Source organism: Cygnus olor, chromosome 6 (assembly GCF_009769625.2).
Source record: "Cygnus olor isolate bCygOlo1 chromosome 6, bCygOlo1.pri.v2, whole genome shotgun sequence".
NCBI classification, from domain to species: domain Eukaryota; kingdom Metazoa; phylum Chordata; class Aves; order Anseriformes; family Anatidae; genus Cygnus; species Cygnus olor.
In genome coordinates this window covers 12805176-12824344 of record NC_049174.1, presented here as the reverse complement: position 1 = coordinate 12824344, position 19169 = coordinate 12805176, and the positions used below count along the sequence as shown (strand labels likewise).

The window sequence follows — 19169 nt, the reverse complement described above, 5'->3', positions numbered from 1 at the left end:
ATCCCTTTCCTGCCCTTGCTCAGTTCACCTCCGAGATCCCAGAACTCTACCCTACTGGGTCTCCTGTACAAAAAAAGCCATTTTGAAGAGACCTATGCTGCTGACAGCTTTGAGTCCAGCAATGTGACTTGCACCTGTGTGTAAGGAGAAGGGGTGTAATTTGCTTCACCCTGGAAAGAGGTGTGATGCATCGGGGAACACATTCTGCATGCAGACCAGAGCCCCCAGTCTACATGAAGCAAAATATCTCCCTAAACAAAAATAGCAGCAGGTATATATCCCTTGCACACCAAGAGCACCTACCTTTCTTTGGGTTACAGAAACTATGCCCCAACATAACACAATAATCAACAGCTTTGTGTGTGTATACATGTGTATTACATATACATTTATATTTTTATCTACAAACATATCCACAAACAACCATTTAAGCACCTGCTTTTCATGCCCCAAAACAGCTGACTTACCTGGAAAACCTAACCTAAAAGTCTCCTTTTAACCCTAAGCAGCCTACCTGTTCATAACTGGAGTCATTCCACCACTTGTTCCCCCTGCCCCATGCTTTCACAACCCCTTTGATTTTAGAAATTCCTTTGTTAAGCCATGCCTTTATTTATATCATAAAACCTTTGTGACACTGTTTTTCCTTTCTGTGCCCAGTTCACTGCTGGTATCTATAAAACAAATCATAGAGGCAGAGACAGTGGTTCAGTGTTTCTGAAGCCCTGAGCACAACCTCTTCCAGTGTGCTGCTTGAGAAAGAGAAAGGAAAAACTGTAACTTGGTGAAACATCACTCCTTACGGCTCACTGGAGATGCCTGCCTCAATGTGACAACAAGACTTCCTGCACCCCATACAAAGCTGGCAGAGAAGCCTTAATATTGACAAGCACAAATAGCGTGCTTGAGTTTTTGTTAATTGTTTATGGACTGAATAGGCTGCATTTCTTAAAGAAACACAGCAGCGATCTCAGGCCTCACAGTAAAGCTTTGTATACCCTCTTTTTAATGGCCACTCATTAATTTCTTTATAAAAACTGACTTTGTTTGCATTTGCCATTCTCCTAATTGTTTTAGCATTTAAAGTTTTTTTAGTATAGGAAAATCAGGTAAGAAAACTATTGTAAATGCAAACAAATTATTTCTTCCTCAGTCATTATAAATGAAGTAGCAGCAAAAAGTAAAACAAGCTTAGTTTTTCAAACCATCAAAGGAACAGAAGTCAAGATTGTTTTAAAAAATGATAATTAACCAGGCAAACAGCTAGAACTGTATCAAAGATATGAGAGCCATGCTAATTTCTATCATTTTAAGAGCTAGCTCATAGGGTTTTGTTTAGTTGTTTTTAAACGAGCAACTTCTCTTTCAAGATAAATATTAAATACAAATAGAAAAGCCTTCACATCAACAGAAACAATAAAGCATCCGTACAAACCTGTGTTTCCTTGGATGTCCTCTCCCTTGGTTAATGCCAGGTAAGAGAGCAGAGCGCAGTTATTGTCCTGACCAGGCAGAGGTGGCTGCTGCAGTGAGGTGCCCGTGAAGACCATTCCCCAGTTCACATGGCTGATATCGGAGCGCGACCTGTTGTGTCCTGGCTTGAACTTGGAGGACTCCTCACTCTGCACCAGGATGTCGTTCACTGAGCGAGGCCTGTCTCTCCTCCGCTGGCAGATACTGAAGATGTTAAAAGCTGCTGTCTCCCCTTCCCCTGCCCAAGCAAGGCTGTCAGCAGCTGTTCCCCTCTGCACCAAGCGCTGCTCTTTGGCAGGGAACGCTGTCTGAGCTTTGGTTTCCAACAGGCCATTTTTGCAGTGATCCCAGATCAGGTTACTTTTGGCTAAGGAGGTGACGTTCCTCAGATTCCTGCTTTCTGTTATCTGATCAAATACCTCATGCCCAACCAGCTCAGGAACCTCCTGCACACCATACACCTCAGAGGGCTGAACGATCTTTTCGAGCTTAGTATCAAAACTATTGAAAAAGTCTTCAGTCACTTCCAAGGCAGGGCTAATGTCATCGACTTCAAGAGCCTCCATATCCTGGGCTGCCAGGAGGGCCAAGGGAAAGAGCTGCTTCACGCCTGACCTTGGCACACTTAGAGATTAACAAAGACATGCACCAACCACAATCCTTTGTGGTGGAAAGGAACCAAACCAACCCTTGTCTTCAGATGCGAGACTTAACATCCACTGATCGAGTTGGCTATAGTCACTCTATGAAGTAACCTCATCGTGACAGCAGGTTACCTGTAAAGCAAAGCAAAGCATCATGTCAGTACAGGCCTTTTCCCAGATAAATGTGTTTAACTGCACCACTCTTTCCACAGTCACAGTGTTTTATGTCTTCTTCAACTGGAACCTGCAGAGAGCAGGGTGGGGCACCAAATAAAGAGGATCCAAAGTGATACAAGTTACTAACCAAGCTGTAGAGATCTGCACTGGGAGGCAGTACTGACTAACGCTGAAAATGCAGCCACCTAGGGAATGCTTAGCACAGGCTGCCATGAGGCTGCAAGAAAAAGCTGATAGAAGAAGGGTAGCAAAATAAGGCAACAGATCTCGAATACTTTGCCTTTTTCTCCTAGATTGCTTGCACTCCCAGTTTTAGGAGACTGGCATTAGTTTTGCAGCTGCTACTTTGCTACTTTTCTGCATAAACAGATTGATTTATCAGATATCACAATGCTAATAGGCTGCTGCAGAACAATGCATGAGTGCTGCACACTTCTCTCTAGAATATTGCTGGGAACCTGTGTGAAATAGTGTAGTGCACTAGGTCCCAGAAAGACAGTGCATCCTACGAGCAAAACAAAATACACCATAAGCCATACTGTCATAAATCTGTCGATCTTTACTTCCATGCAGCTGACTTGGCAGAACATAATAGAGAAGGGTTTTAAGGCTGGAACTATTGCAGAACTGTATCGACCCACCTGAGCTCACCCCAGGAAGGAAGGGAGGGTGGTTATTACACTCCCTGTGGTGCAATAAGGGGGTGTCTCATTGCCAATTTCTGTCTCACCAAGCCTGCTGCCTTTCAGCCTCTCCCTCTTGAAGCTCCATCCACAGTGCTGCCATGCCCAAGGGATGTGTTGGGTAGTAATGCTTAAACTGGGGAAACCAAATACACACACATTCTTGGCACCTGGGTGCCAGTGGGAGAACAGTTCTCATGGCTGCTAGAAGAAACTACATCACCTAGAGCCTCTGCAAGCAGTGCAGTCCACAGTCAAGGAGATCTATGTCCCAGTTTTGACCACATCAGCTGAAGTCCTAGAAGCAGCAAAGCTGCATTAGCTCAGAACTAGATTAATACACTCTTAACAGAATTAATTAGCCTGGACAGGACTGATAATTAGCAGCTCATTAGCTTGTGAATGATGCTGAAGTGCTACCAAAACCCATAAAGATTTACACCCAGCAGGAAAAAACATCTATTAAACAGCATCAAACATACATAATGCTTATTTTTAAGGTTCTTTCCTTTTTTTTTTCTTTTCTTTTTTTTTTTTTTTTTAAATCCAGAACAGTCTGTTTGCTTTGCCATAACTTAAATTAGCAAAGTTGTTTAAATAGGCACTCCTTCCTAAAGCAGGCCGGAGCGAGGAAGGAGACCAGCACTCCCAAAAAGGAGGGGCTGCAGACTCCTGGAGCACAAAACTCAAAGCCCTTCCACAATCATCCGCTGGCTTCATCCCATCCCTGCTTCTCCTGTGGCCAGCCACAACATGCTCGTGTTTGAAAGTAGCAGCTTGCCCTCCGTCGAAATAGATCAGCAGTTCAGACCATGATCTCTTGAAACGCATTCCAAGTAAATTATTTAAAAAAACAATAAATAACCACATACACAACTCTGGAAGCTTGAAGGCTTTACACTGGGATCTTTCTCCCTTTATCTCTTTGCAAGGATTCACATCACCAGTCTCACAGCAAACCAGGATGAGGATCAGCTTCAACAAGCAGATGTAGAGTGAGACACTAATGGCAGAGCCAGAATTGCAATCAGAGCACTGAACAGAATGGATATGGAGTGGTTTCAAATCAGAACAGTACGGGAACAGACTCTTTGCAAAGCTGTGCAGCTGTGCCAGTCGATGGCAGTGGGAAATAAAGTCATCCTGGGCACATCTGCATTGTCAGCTTCATGCAGCACGATGTTCAGTCTCAAAGCTCATTCCTGCCAGCAACCCTTGAACAGCGTTCTGCTCCCTGGTGCCTTACAGCTCCAACAGGCTAAGGGACATGATGCGGTACAACCTATCCACTTATTCCACATCCTCCTATGGTATTTTGAAGTTGCAAAACCACAACAGGCATTCACTTGAACAAAACCAGCACCAACATAACCAGACACCAACAGTGAAAGTTGTAGGCTGGCCCATACAAAGACACTGCTTCACAGGGGTTGTCGCAGAACACAGCCTTGCTCCCACACAAGAGACTGGAGCAGCGATCACTCCAGAAGGGCTTGTGACATGCCACTGAAGCACTTCAGAAGAATTTCAGTGGCAGCAGATGCAGTGTTGCTCCGTTCATTATTTTAAATCATTAGGAAAGGAGGGAAGGGAAGGGGAGAAAATTGACACTTACATTTAACAGTTTGATCTGTAAATGCTGGAAGACATGCTTCGTGTGGCTGCATGTTTCTCTGGATCCGGTGAGACTGGAGTTACCCAGTGTCACGCAGCCACGCGTGGTGCTGAAGAACTACAAACTGACCTCACTTCCGTTAAGATGCTGAATCACAAGGTCATGAGAAGATGACAGGCCCCTGCATTATACGGTTCACAAAAGCCAACACTAATGACTTCTAACTTGGTCTGTTTGCCCTGCTCAGTAAACACAAGAAATGTAACTTCAGTGGAGGCAGGCTGATCCCTTTCTACACCACCAAGAACCTTCTTAGGTCAAAGAAAGAGTTGTGCCAAGTGTGCAGCCATTCCCCCTAGTACTGCGATTCTGCAAGCCTCCATAAACACAATTTGGCATTTTCTGACAGTGACACTCAACAAAAATTTCCTTCAGACTTTTGCAGGGATTTGGTGCCAAATGAAAGCAACCTTTGATATGCCAGTAAACAGCTCCATCAGAATCTCCTCCAGGAGGGAAAGCAGTGGAAATCACTCCCTTCATGTGAACAACAAAAAAGGAAAACAGTAGGCTAGGATGAACTCCTTTAAAATTATTATCAAATGTATTGCGTGATGAATTGTTTTTTGGAAACACATGACATTTTCCAAAGACGTTCAGCCTAAGGTAGTGAATATGAGGAAGGGGGATGTATCAGCCTAGACTATTAAAGACTGCTAAAGCTACAGGCAAGCATAAGCAAGGCTTTGTTATGGGAAGCAGAAACCTAATAGCTCATCCAGACCCCTGGGAACTAGTCTGACTGAAAATAGGTGAAGGAACATGGTGAACTGTTCTTAGCAAAAACTGCTCAACATGGGGCTTGCAGCAGCTGAAAAACATGCTTTTCTACACATCTGGTGCAGGTACAGCTTTTGTTCATGAACGCGTAGCAGTCAGATAATTAAGGGTCACTTACAACATGAGTAAAATCTTTACTATCATGAGTGTGTAATGACCACGTTACTCACATGGCTGAGGTAAACAGCAATGATTGCTGGTCATGCCACACGAGATGCAGAAGCTCAGTTTAGTTAAGATTACACAAAACCTAGAGAAGCCACAAAGGCTAACCTAGCTGACTGAGCAATCTGATGAGAGGACAATCATGGCACACAAACACCTAGGAAGGTACGCTGGAAGAGATCACTTAACTTCCCGATGGGCTTTTGCCAGGGAGAATAGCCAGGCACCACACCACAACATAAAAAGCATGGAAGAGGCAAGAGCAGAAAGCAATCTCGTGGGCAACACATACTACCCCAACAGGCAGTAGCTGTGTACCCCCATCTCACACATTACGGTCAGTAGTGTCTTTAACGACACAGTTCTTGCACTTGTTAAATAGGAACAGGAAACTTGCCCAAATTCAGCCTTCTGCTAAAGGAGAGGTAAACAAAACACAGTCCCTTATCCTTTCCAGAAGACCAGTGCCATGACACAGGTCTCTCCAAATTAACCACTACACAAGCGGTTAATGTCAGATAAATCTGGAAACTGGGAAGCAGAGGGGGAGAGCAAGAAGGAGAAGTCACAAAACTCGATAAGAAACCAGTCTGGTTGGTTTTAGTGCTCACAAGACCCCTTCTTCAGAGAACAGATGATAGAGATGTATAAAACAATGAGTCATACACAACTGATAAATAGGGGCTTTCCCTTCTTTCTTGTACATGGAGAGAGAACTAGAAAGGAACAATCGATATACACAGGTAATGTGTTCAGGAAGAAATGCATAAACAAGAGGAGCTCCCAGCCAGCCAAAAGATAGCAAAATGTGAGCAATATTGTTAGAAGTTCTCAAGTTTCACTGATTCCCAATGATTCTTAGGGTCAAATTTCTGGCAGTCAATGGGGCATTTTGAGAATTCTCTCTGAAGACCACAAGAGGAGATCCACAAGTTACCCGTATGTGAACCTGTACATATCTTTCCAGCATCCCCCTGCTGTAACTAGACTGCACACGATGTTTTATTTATTTACAGTATAGCAAGGCCTACTCAGCAAACATTCTCAATCTTTTTCTGACCAGGAGCTTGTTTAAAGGTCTCCCTCCCAGCCAGGAGCCCTCTTTCCCTCAGTTGTCCAGGAACCATAATGTTGTAGCTATTGTGGCTGAAACCTCAGCATTCAACATCCCCAGTCATACCCACTGCACTGCATGCCATCCATACATAAACAAAACAGACCTGGTTCAAAATGCTTATACTCGTAGTGATTACAAATCACGTGTATACACTGGCTACTTCTGTGAGTAGTGATTAAAAGCCACACTCCTGCTTGCCTCTCATACACAATTTGGAGGTGCAACCGATAACAAGAAACTTCACAAGGAACGATTGTAGGAGTATCAGCTGGGACCCTGTCCATGTGCAAACCAGCACAATTTCTTGTACCATGGCTGTATTTTGTCCCCTGGCTGTATTTTGTTCCCCGAGCACAAGGTCAGCCTTCTCCCCAGTCCTTTCAAAACCCTAGGTAACCTACCGCTATGTATGCTGAGCGAGCAACATGGGACACAAGCTTGTTAGATTCATAATATAAATGTCTGAATGAAATTTATGTTGCCTCACAAAGAGGAGATGAAGATTTTTTTTTCATATGGAACAGAGAATCAGAGTTTCAAAGAGATAGCCATATGATAGTCAATGGTTGGTTCAACATGGCCTGAAGAATTATCTTTAGATCACATTTTTAAAACACCTTTTGAAAAACCTCTTCCACCAATATTCAAGTGAGAAATTAACTGCTTAAAATTTTCACACGATCCTAGTTTTATAGTGGCTCATGAAGGTACTTTCTGACTGATATTCCTGCATGAGTCACTGGCAATATTCAGGAAAAGCTTACAAAAACTTAAGAAAAAGGCTTTCTGGTCAGGAATGCTTGGCCACAGGGCCAGGTGCCGGAGGAGAGAACTATGAATGTAATCAGAACCATTTCTGTGTTTCAAACCCACCTGTTTGCTACAGCCTCCCTGCCTTTAAGGATGAAATTGACTGCCAACATTTATCAGTGAAGAAGAGCTCCCACATCCTGCGTGCTAGACCCACAAAGAAGTGAAGAGCAGGAACAGCTGCTCTTCTTGGTGCCTCATCTCAGTCAAGATAAAGGACAGCAGTGATATTGTCCACAAAAAAAAAAAAAAAAAAAAGAAGGACAAGATGAAGAAAGAGGTGAAACCAGGGAGGAATCAGAATGGCATATCCTGTGAGGAGAAGCAGACCTTTAACAAGGATATGTGTGCCTCACTCCATGAAAGCACAGATTTCCCCAGCTACTGATCTGCCCCATTGTTTTAACAAGGAAGCTCCCCAGGCATCCTCACCCTGCATGGCAAACTAACACATCACAGCTATAAACACCTCATCCAGTGATGAGCACATTAATGAATAATAAGCAGTGCTTATAGTACACATTACTTTTAATTTTAACTGCACTTTGGAAACAGTAATTAAAATTCAAACGACTGTAAGCTGAGGAGTGCAGAACAGCCTGCTGCACCACAACAAAGTGGATCTGGAAGGAGAAGAGGACTGGGCACTGGAGGAAGATGGACCACAGAAAGCTTGTCTTTCCCAGAGGCAATCTGCTGTACAGCCCTCCCAAGATCCTCATCACTGACTCCTTTTCCTTACAGCCATCTGACACACACCTCTCCAGGCTGGGGAAGGATTTCAGGCCCAGGGAAACAAAGGGTCTCCTGAGACCCAGCCCCACCCCTACAGACCAAGGGGCAAACACTTGAAACCCACACGTCAGGCACAGGAACAACGTGAATGAAGCAGTGCAGTGATTTGCCCTTAGGCACAAATGCGTGGTCTTAAACATACCTGTAGTCATAAATAACCCAAAAGAGGGTAAAAGATTTCTATGCTCAGGTTCATTTGCTTTTGTGCATACAGATTTGTTTAAAATTATATAACTTTCACTTTACATGCTGCCCTTGACTACAAGAACTCCTGCCTGTTCCAGGCACCACAAGGACAATAAAACAGGACTGCCTGTGACCTCCTGAGCTCAGCACAAAGAGTGAAGAGGAAGTCAGGGAGCAGGGTATCTGAGAGGCATGACACAAACCTCCTCCAGTACAAGAAATGTGACTGAATTGCACATTGCCACCATGACGCACCAGCTTGTCTCCTTCTAGGAAGTCAGAGAAATTTGGATATAACAAGTGACGGAAAACGTTTTTAATAAACATTTCTGGTTAATGCAACTGAAATTATAATTATCTCCCCATTTCATATTTTCTAGAACTACGCTGAAGAGGAGAGCCAGCATTTAAAAGCTTGTCTTTTTCTTTACTTAACAGAGATCAGAAATGAAGACATTTTCAGTTTGTCCCCATGAGTTCTCAACAGAAATGAAAGGCATATTTCGCTACTCATTTACAGACTGCTGGAAATCAGGCTGCTGAGCTTTCAGCTGTTGTGTTCTGCCTGACATGCTTCCCCTGATGCCCAGAGGTGGCTGCATTTAAGTAATGAAGGACGTACATAAGGGGGGGCTGCCACATAAAGACATTTATCTCATAAGTAGGACTCATGGACAATAAGAAGCTTTGGGACTTTTATAGATGAAGCACTAGCTGGTATAAATAGTAATGCAATAACTGAATCTGCTGCCATCTATGCCAGCCTACACAATTAATTTTTAGTTAGCACTGCAGGGTAGTTTTTTTGAGGCACGCCAAGCAGGAAGCAATGATCAGGCTCCAGTTGTGCCAGCACAGCCCAGTGCACCCCCATCACTGGGAACAACAGCTGCCATTGCACCAGAGGCCAGGAGGGCAAGAAAGAAGACCTCCCACAAGAACATGGGAGACATTTCTTCTCTGGGATTACAGCAATGCCAGAAGAAAATACAGACTTGAATTTCAAATTTGTTCATCACATGGCTTTCTGAGTAACCCTGATCTGCAACTGCAACCAACTCCTCTTTCTCACCGTGGTACCCAAAGAGTTTGGCTGGGACACTGCAAGCCTTTCCACAGTGAGACCCTGGATTCCCCATAACTATCAGTGGTTGAATGCTGACATTGATGGAACTACACGTTTAATAACAAACTCATCCTGAACCTCAAACTAAGCCCTCTTCTTGTCTTTCAAACGGCCAGGGCCACAGTGGTTTGGCACATTCATTATCAGGGAAAAGGGGCAAGGGAAGGAAAGGAAGCAATGATCCAAATAATGCTAAATTCAGCAGACTACCACAGCAACCCAAACCCCCAGGTCCTGGCAGCCCTGCCACAACTGCTAAACCCTGAAGGCTGGTTCAGCTACACAAGCTGCTATAGAGTCATTTGACTCCTCCAGCACAAACATTTGGTGTTTTCTAAAATGACCTATAAGTTTATTACAAATGATCTTTGCAGAAGCCCAGTAGAAACCTCAGAACATCTGATTAAATTGAAATATTAACAACACAACACAACTGCAGTCTGATATGGTTCTGCGGGTATGACGCACCTAGCTGCTGTAGACTGATTAGATTCTTCATTCCACTACACAGTGCCATGTTTCACATTTTAGATTTCTGATTTTTTAGTCTCAAATTTAATCCTTTATTTTTTTTTTTCCATATGGGACGTACAAACTATGAAAGCAGTAAGAGGGCAACTCCTGTTGCTTAAAGTGTATGGATCAGTACGTATCAGTCCTATCAAGATTCAGATGCTTTCTTATTCTTACATACAGTGACTTCTTGTAGTCACTCAGTGGGATGACGCAGTGCCTAAAATTAGACTTGGCCCTAAATCCTCGTAGGATCAAAGCTGTAAGTACATATTTGCAGAGCAGAAAACAGATCAGGCACAAGCCACGATTCTTTGTGCTAACCTAATCTCGACTTCCTTCCCTTCCTGGCAATGCCACTGACCCCAGTGTTCACGTTGCTCCTCCAGCTGGCACGCACACCCATGCAGCCGATGCTCTCCTGTCGGGCCTCTTTAACTCCAGCAGGTTTAATGCCACCGACTTCGCTCGCCTGCTTGCTCCGTAAGAGAAGCAATTTCGCTGCAGTGCAAGGCCACTACGGCATTATGTCACTCTGTGCTATTAAAACAGAGAGCGATGCCTGCGCGCTGTGCACGCACGCACACACGCCCTGGATGTGACTGTACCGACCGGGAGCGGCCGAAATTCCCGCGGAGAGCTGCGGAAAGGTGCGAGGCCGGGGCCTGCCCCGCGCAGGGGCGGGGGCCGGCCCGGGGCAGAAGCCCGCAGGCGGAGCCGCGAGCCTAGCGCTGATCCGGCCGCGCTCGGGCCTCGCCCCGCTCCGGGCGGCCCGGGGGAGCCCGACCCGGCGGGACGCGGAGGCGGTCCCGGCGGGCTCGCAGAGCGCTCCAGCCCCGCGGCGCGCCCGGCCGCCCGGGGGGGAGGGGGGGCGCGGGATTTACCTGGCGGCCCGTGCTCCGAGGAAGGGGCTCCCCGCTCCCCGCACCTCGCCCCCGGCCCGGCCCGAGCCGAGCGGAGCGGAGCCGCCGGCGCGCAGGCACGGCCCGGCCCGGCCCGGCCCCTCCTCGGCGGGGCCGCGTCCTGCCGCAAAGCCGGCCCGGCCGCCGCGGGAAACGGCGCCGCGGCACCAAGGTTCCCCCCGCCGGGGGCCGCCCGTGTCCCCCCGGCGGGGAGAGGCGGCCCGGGGCCGGGACCCCCGGGCAAGGGGCCCGAGGCCGGACGCCAAGCGCAGCGTCGCCCCTGGCGGGGTAAAGCGGCCGGGCTGACCTCGGCAGGGAAGGGAACGCCGCACGCCAAGGGGGTTTGCAAAACCGCCGAGGGCACGAAGGCTTACCCGGGAGCGAGGTGAAATCAGCATCGCCACAGGGCAGCAAAAAGATCCCCGGTGCAACCTGTTACCAAAGAAAACAAAAAGTTGCAGGACAATTGCGAATTGTTTATTCCATTGGAATGCAGCGTTGGACCCCGCCCAAAGATAGGGGTTGTGCAAAAATAACCTCCAGGCCAGACATACCTACCTACGTGCAGATTACGGACGTACCTGATTTTGGAAGCCCAGCGCACCCCGAGCCGCTCTGCGCAGCACGGTGCACACCTGCAGCCCCCAGCACCGCGCTGCTACGCACCCGGGGAGCTGGTGCTTGGCTGAACCAGGCTGGATCAGTGCTGAGACGTTGCTGCACTAAAGGGCCACGTTGAAGTGAGTCCATAAAGGGGACTCGCAGTCATCCGTAAGAGAAAGGTGTTTGGTTATCTTCCATAAGCAGTTTTTCTCCTCTTCATCACATACCAACAATTTAGCATATACTCCAAAATGTGACCAGGTTGCATTCGTGTGCATTACCTGATTTCAGCAACAGCAAAGATGAATGAGAACCTGTGGCGCACAAACGTACCAGTTTGTCTGACTGAAAATCAGTTAATCCTGGCCTTTACAAACAATCTGTCAGTAGCGCACCACACATTTCAAGTTTGGCTCATAAAGATGAATGGCATGTTCACTGGGTAACAGGCAAAGAGTTTTCTTTTTATTCTAATTCAATTTTATTCACCACAATCCCTCCAGTGCAATATCATCACCTGCTTCATCACTATTTATTTCCAACCACCCTTTTCTCATATGGTGCTGAGATATTTCTCTCTCAGGCTCCTCTGAACAAGAGCGGCCCGCTGGGTCTCCCAGGCCTGCCAAGGCTTCAGGAGTTTGCCTCTCTGCCAGCCATGGACCCCCAGCTCCTGTTCTGGGTCCGGCAGACACCCATGGGGCATGCAGGCAATGCATCTGTGGGGACATCAATGCTGGGAGAGGGAACAGACAAGTGGTATGCCCTGTGCTCAGCAGGTGTGAAACCCATCTTCTCCTGGTTCTGATTGTACTGCAGTGTTGAAGAAAAATTGCTTTTGTTTAACATTATGCACATACTTAGGTAACTTTCTGGCAAGTGGACCCTATCTCATCTTCCACCCGCAGCGGAAAAGTGACTTGGTTGCAGGAGGGCAGTGGACTTCTTGCAACAGCTGGAGATCTGCTCAGGGATATGGCATGGATGTCACTTCTTCTTAGGGGAGGGGAGAGGACATTGAAGAAGGAAGTGATTGGAAGACAGCAGAGCAGCCTCATTCAAGAAGAATCATCCTTCTCCTCAAAAACAGACTGCCAGAGATGCTTGGCAGCTGTAGATCTGGAAGGACAGCAGCCATATGCCATGAACCCAGAACAGCTTCAGCTGTCTTAGCCCCAGATCCTCAGCATTCAATGTACTCAGCCATGGTTCCTGCCTCCCTCTTTCCTACAGCCAAAGTATGTCCAACAGGGGCTCCTTGGGACCCGGTCTGACAAATATGTCCAGTCACTCGGGCTTGCACCAGGCATCGACTGCTGTGCAGCTGATGGGAAATGTGCCTCCTCCCAGTGCTCCATGGCTTGGTAGATGCTTCCCGGGGGCCGGCCAGTACCACGGCTCCTACGTCATCCCAGAATGGCCCTGTGCTCTGTGGAGGCTTGTAGAAAACACCATGTGTTCCCCCCAGGACAAAAGAGGCACACTTTTCAGCTCCCTAAAGAGTACTTTTCCCAGCTCTAGATATTCCTAACTGTACTCTCATCTGCTGGAAACCCTTTGCAAAAGTTCTGAGATGGGTAGCACTTTCCCTTTTCTGTGCAAAAAGCAGTTAGGGTGCACCTTTCTTATGCTGGCTGTTAGGGAACAGTTTGGTTTCAAGTTTTTAATTCTCTTTTGTGAGAAGTACTTTTATGAACAATGGTCACTATTTTATTGACAGAAGGAAGGGATTCCATCCCCTTTCCAAATGGTATCTTTTTTTAATCTGTAAGCCCTCACATATTCTTCTGCCACAGGTTTAAACAACTTAGTCTTCCTGGGCAGGTGGTCTACATTTTCTTCCTTTAATTTGCTGGAGATTTCTCTGCGTGCAGTCTGTGTGCTATTGGAAAGAACAAATGACCAGCCTTATCCTTTGAAGCTGCAGGATGACAGGCTCGAATTCTGAAGAAATATGAACCTTGGAAAATGTTGTTGTGATAACTTCACATATTTAAGAATATAAATTCCAGATTTAGCAGTTTTCATTGTCTAAGGGTATCACCATCCTCCAACATGTTTCAAGCAGGTTAAAGACATGGTGGTGGCTATAACAAAACCTTCCACGCAGCTTGACTTCCAGCTTTGTCCCCCTTGCTCATCAACCAACAACATATGGCCTGAAGCTGAACACAGTGCATAGAGCCATCTGGTGGTTAACTGCACAAGTAAACAAATCATGCCCTGTACGTCCACCCGATGAAGACATAAATGAAGTCATCTTCCTTCTACCTGAATGCCTCAAATGTCAGCTTTTTCTCAGCTTTTAGACTGAGATTCTGGAAAATTAGAGAGTCAACACCAGAAGAGTGAGAAAATGTCTCTATCTGCTAACACTGGAAACTTCACTTAGCTGCTTTCCTTGTGTGAGAGCTTGCAGGACTGAGTGCTCTTTAGATCTGAACATCTCCCATGAGTACTGCAGAATCCTTTTCCAAACCCAGATCACTGTGCCATGAATTCCTGAGTTTGGCTCCTTCTGATAAGAATCCAAACATCTTTGCCTTTAACTGGGAAACTCTCAAGAATCAATCCTTTGGGCTGTCATGATGTGGAAGGAGGAACGCCAGTTTATTGTAGCCATTGACAGACTAGCCAGTTCACACCAGCTGAGCATTAGACCCACTGTCTTTCCCCGCTGCCTCTGAAGCAGGGGCCTTTTTTCACACATTTTAATTACTGACTCCCTACATAGAAGCTATTACCTCACAGAAAGGCCGTTAACTGGCACGTTCAGCACAAGATGAAACCTTTCTGATAATTGTTCCTTAAGTTCATGTTTATGAAAATAAATATCATCAGATGATTAAATTAAACACCGCAGCCAGCCCAGCTATACACTATTCTCACTTATCACGCAGAAAGGGAGATCAAAGAGAAAGGCTCAGGTAGAGTTATTCCAACTCCTCCAACTTGGGATGATAGCTACCTATTGAACACACTAATTAGCTTCCTGCTCGGGGTGTGCAGTGCAGAATTAACCCTCCTGAAATTGGCCGGTATAACCATTTTCATGCCTTGTACGCAACTGGATGCAGAGGGACGACTACCACCTCCTTTTCTCTGCACTGTAAATCAGGAGCACAGACTGATTCTGATTTCAGAGACTCTTGGGCCTCTATCCCCTTTGGTGTCTCGTGTGGGTGTGAGAGCTGTGCCCAGGAGACAGGAGGAAAGGGTGGACGAGGCCCTCCTCCTTGGTCTCCTTCTGCCCCCAGCTCTCCCCTGCCCTTCCTGTGACCGGACGATTCCCGTCCTGGCACTCCAGCAGCGCCGGGCACCGCGTTGTCCCTTAGCTCGGGCGCTGCTTAGGTGGGGAGACGGTTCCTGAAACGGGCTTTCTCCCAGCGCTTCCCTGCTTTGCTTTCGTGGGTCGCGGCGGGCGGAGGAGGAGGACGCGCCCGCTGCCCTCCCCGCCGCGCCGCGCCGCCCCGAAGGCCCGCTATTCTCCCGCTAATGGGATTGGCACCGCTTAAAGCGGTCTGCGCGGGTATTGTCTGCAGCCGCAGCAAGAGAAACATTATTCAAAGGCCATTCAGGCCCCAAAAGAAGCGGCAGAGCAGAGTAATTATCGGAGACTCTCCATTAACGAGGGCATCTTTGCTCTTTGTCTGTGTTGGTTTAATAAGGGCCACTAATGGGGCCGGGGGAGGGGCAGGCTAACGCTTCTAAACAAACCTCCTTCCCTCCCCCTGCCTCAGAGGACAGCCGGCCTGATGGGCGCTGACAGCCGAGCCAGGAGTTACCATATTGCGGAGTGACCTCCAGGAAACTCGGTGTGAACCCAGCCGCTTTCAGCCCCGTCCCCAGCGAGTCGCTGGGAGCACCGCTTGGCTAGCTGTTCTCTTTTTAGCCTTTCCGTAGTTCCCGGTGCTTGGCAGGCCCTTTTATACACCCCCGCCCGACCTCTCCCATGTCATCTCGTGACCCCTCATGGCTGGGCACAACGGCACTGAGTGGCAGTAATGAGGGACGACAGTGCAGATTAAGGTCTCGCAGCAAAAACCCGGGCTGCTGTCCATTACCCAGCAGCTGCGGCTGGGAGATGCTGCTGGGAAGGCAGGAGGGGAGCAGTGCTGGAGGTAGCAGGCTGGGACCTAGCAAAGGCCAAGTGGCTCCTACCTTCTGGCTGCGGGTGCTTCTCTAGCGATGGAGGGAAAGCCAGCAGGAAACTCCAGCCTGTGATCCTTCAGAGCAGCTCTTAGTAGCTTGAGTTAAAATTCTTCCAAGGACTCCCACTCTGTCCTCATCTTCAAATACCAGTTTTAAGAGGCCAGCTTCCGAGGTACTTCACAGGATGAGGCATACACTGGTCACTTCAACAGTGAAATATGGACAAGAGGTCTCAAGCCATCTCTGCAAAAGACAGCATTCAGACAGTGTACTGTAATGATACACATATACGCAAGTAATTAACCAAAGGAATTTTGGTCTTTATTAGCCTTTTCTAACTACAATATAAAAAGTGTTGTGGATATAAGGCTGACAACTGGTAGACTCATTTTTAGCCAACTATGAAACCAAATAATAAACAAAATGAATCCTACAAGTTGGTGCAGGTCTTTTACTGAAGCCAAGCACTGTTCTTTCACACTGAACTAGCTCGCCTTCGGGTGACGCCACCCTAACAGATGGTTGCACTGTACAGCTAGCCCATGGGCCGCAGAGACAAGGCAGTGACTGCATGCCTGCACAGCTGCACGTGTGCATGTCAGCAGCCTCAGGAACAGTACTTGAGGGCCACCTGATGTCAGTGCTGCCTGTCATTATGAGAAATGGTTTCATTCAAATGAGGTATGTATGGAACAACAAACTTCTCCATACAGGCACCCACCCATCCCTCTCCACTTAGGCAAATATCCTGGCGCTAAAGGTTTATCACAAGCAGACAAAGAATGATACATGAGAAATCCTCACCGCTTAAACCAAAAGGCTTTGGTTTGAAGAAGTAAACTCTGAACAAGATTTCACCCTTGTTTCATGAGAGCTTAGTACTTTTGAAATTTTAATGACTTTGGGCTGTTTCTTTCAACATTTCACCAGCACATGCATCTCTTGTAACAAAAGAAATTCTTCATAGGTGCTCTGTGTCCTCTCTGTGGGATCAAAACATCTCAGAACAAACTTGCAAGAAATCAAAGAGAGCACTCACCCTTTACACGAAGAGAACTAAGTTACAGGGAAATTAAATTGGCAATACCTGGCAACACCCTTGCCAGATAGAGCAAGGAAGTGATTACAGTTCTTTCTCTCAATTCTTAGTGCAGTGTTCTGTGCTTAGTAGTATTCCTTCTCCCTGTTTCAAAACATCTGGAGGATCACACGCCTGAAACAGAAAATCAGTACTCTTTCCAGTATTTAATTCTTCATGTTAATGACTGTTACTATTCATATTCTTTTTCTTTTTAGAAAGAACATACAGATGAACATGTGCAGAGGAACTGCCTTTGCCTATGGATTCTGCAATCCATACACTGATTCAGAAAGCAGTGGGTTACTAGGAGCACATGACCTAGCCTCTGATTAGTGCAGGTTTTGCTTTATAAGTATCATTACGTATTATCCTTCTTTGCCACTAGCAGACAATATAGACAGCTTTATTGTAAATTCATATGCTAACATGAGATTTTAACAAAAAGAATGTAGTGACTCAGAAGGGAGAATTGAGATCTAGTTGACACCTGAAGAAAGGAGAAATGAATGGAGAATTGGAAAAAAAAAAAAAGCTTAAAAGCATGGGAAAGGAGAGATGGCTGAAGATTGGACAAATATTTGTCACAAAAAAAGGGTACTTTTGAGTTTCAGCACTGAAGCAAAACTGAGTAGTTTGTGCAAGCATGCTGAAATGAGATGGTCCTGTGGCAGAAGGGAGCAGACCTCCCAGCAGCAATAGCCACGGGATGGGTGATAAGAGACTGGTGCATCTAGTTCTTGGAACTTCAGCCAGATAAGTACAGCTGAAGGTGAGGCATCTAGTATGACAGAGATAGGAACACAGCCCAGTCAGAGTCATCAGTGTAAAGCAACCTCGTTAGCAAGTCTTTGTCCAGCTTCTCCTATAGGCATGGTTCTTACAGGCAGCAAGAAATGACTACATTCGCCCTGTGACTTGTCAAGCCAGTTCTATTTACATTGCTTGTAGTTTAGTACTGAGATATTTACTCCTTAGTTCTCCCTACTTTTTTTTTTTTAATATTAATTCTGTTAGCATTTGGAGCTATCAGAAAATGAATGTAAAGTGGATTCCTCCCAGGTTGCTCTACTTCACTCTGCTGCTATCATCCTGTCACACTTCAGTTAAACTGATCTGAACCCCACCAAAGCAATGAATAGGTAGGTCTGTGTTACAGAGTTTTGGATTGTACCCCAAATTGTGTTTGAGTTCATTTATGTAGATTTCAGCCATTTTTCAATTGCGTCTGTGCCTTGAAACCCAAGAGAAAATGAAAAGGGGTAAAAGATGCCTTTCCAGAAAATCAGTTGTGTATGTCTACAAACTATTGTGAGCAGAAAAACATATTGAAATATGGGACAGGAAACAGCTATTAATCTCTGTAAGCACACCCCGGTTTATTTCAGTGTAACTTCCCTGCTTTGTTTCCATATCCTTTCAGCTCTTCTTTTTGTAGAAAACATCTTGCATTTTGCATAGCCAGCTAAGCAAAAATGTTTCCCTCTAAGGCCCTCAGCTGGCAGTTGTCGCACCTGCCCTCCTCTTTACTTCTGCTGGCCATTCTCTCAGCAAGTGGGACAGTGTGACTCCCCAGTCACAGGCATTGACCTGATCTACTCTCAGGACACTGCTCACCCTCCATGAGAAATCTTTAATGTAGCTGACAAGATGCATATCTACGCCAAGACACATCTTAGTACAGTGATCCCCTCAGCCAGCACCAATCCTGCTGGCTTGGAGATGGCAAATAATACTGACACCTCATTTCAGAAGAAATCTGAGATGACAGAGCTTTTACAAGTGTAATTTGCTGACTCTAATAAAAAAAAAAAGTTTCTAACAACTAGCATATTTCGTTACTGCTACTAGGAACTGGCTCGTTTTCTCCTCAGAAGCAAAGTTACAGCCAGACGTTCAGTGTCTACTTCCATACACATGTACAGTGACTGTTCAGCTTAATGCTAAGCTCATTAGAAAACAGCATCTGGAAAAAGCAGCAAGACTGGGTTGCTACTGCATTCCCAGGATCTCTGGCTGATGTAACCACTTAGGTGCAGCTGCAGTTAGAGATGGGTTAGAGCAGCCCCAAAGCTCTCTTTCTTTGTAGTATGAGGAGTGGAGGCATAAATGTGATTCGCAGGTACCTTCCCCAGATCTTGCAACTCCTATACAAACACTGTCCTGAGAGCCAAAATCCTCTTTACCCTGTGTATCCATGACTGTATTTACATTCAGAGTACGAGTACGTTCATCATTTTTTAAATCCCAAATAGTGTGTGCTATAACAATCTCAGCTTTTTCTCATTTC

The 19169-nt window shown here is 46.3% G+C and overlaps 1 protein-coding gene across 1 annotated transcript in view; it reads right to left on the bottom strand.

The window, feature by feature from the left end:
* PLEKHM3 (pleckstrin homology domain containing M3) overlaps positions 1–2049 on the bottom strand; it is an 80200-nt gene extending 78151 nt beyond the window's left edge. The window contains exon 1 of the mRNA XM_040562302.1: positions 1436–2049. Coding sequence (XP_040418236.1) covers positions 1436–2039 — 604 coding nt within the window. The 5' untranslated portion in view covers positions 2040–2049. The remainder of the gene's footprint in view (positions 1–1435) is intronic.
* Positions 2050–19169: the final 17120 nt, after the last annotated feature.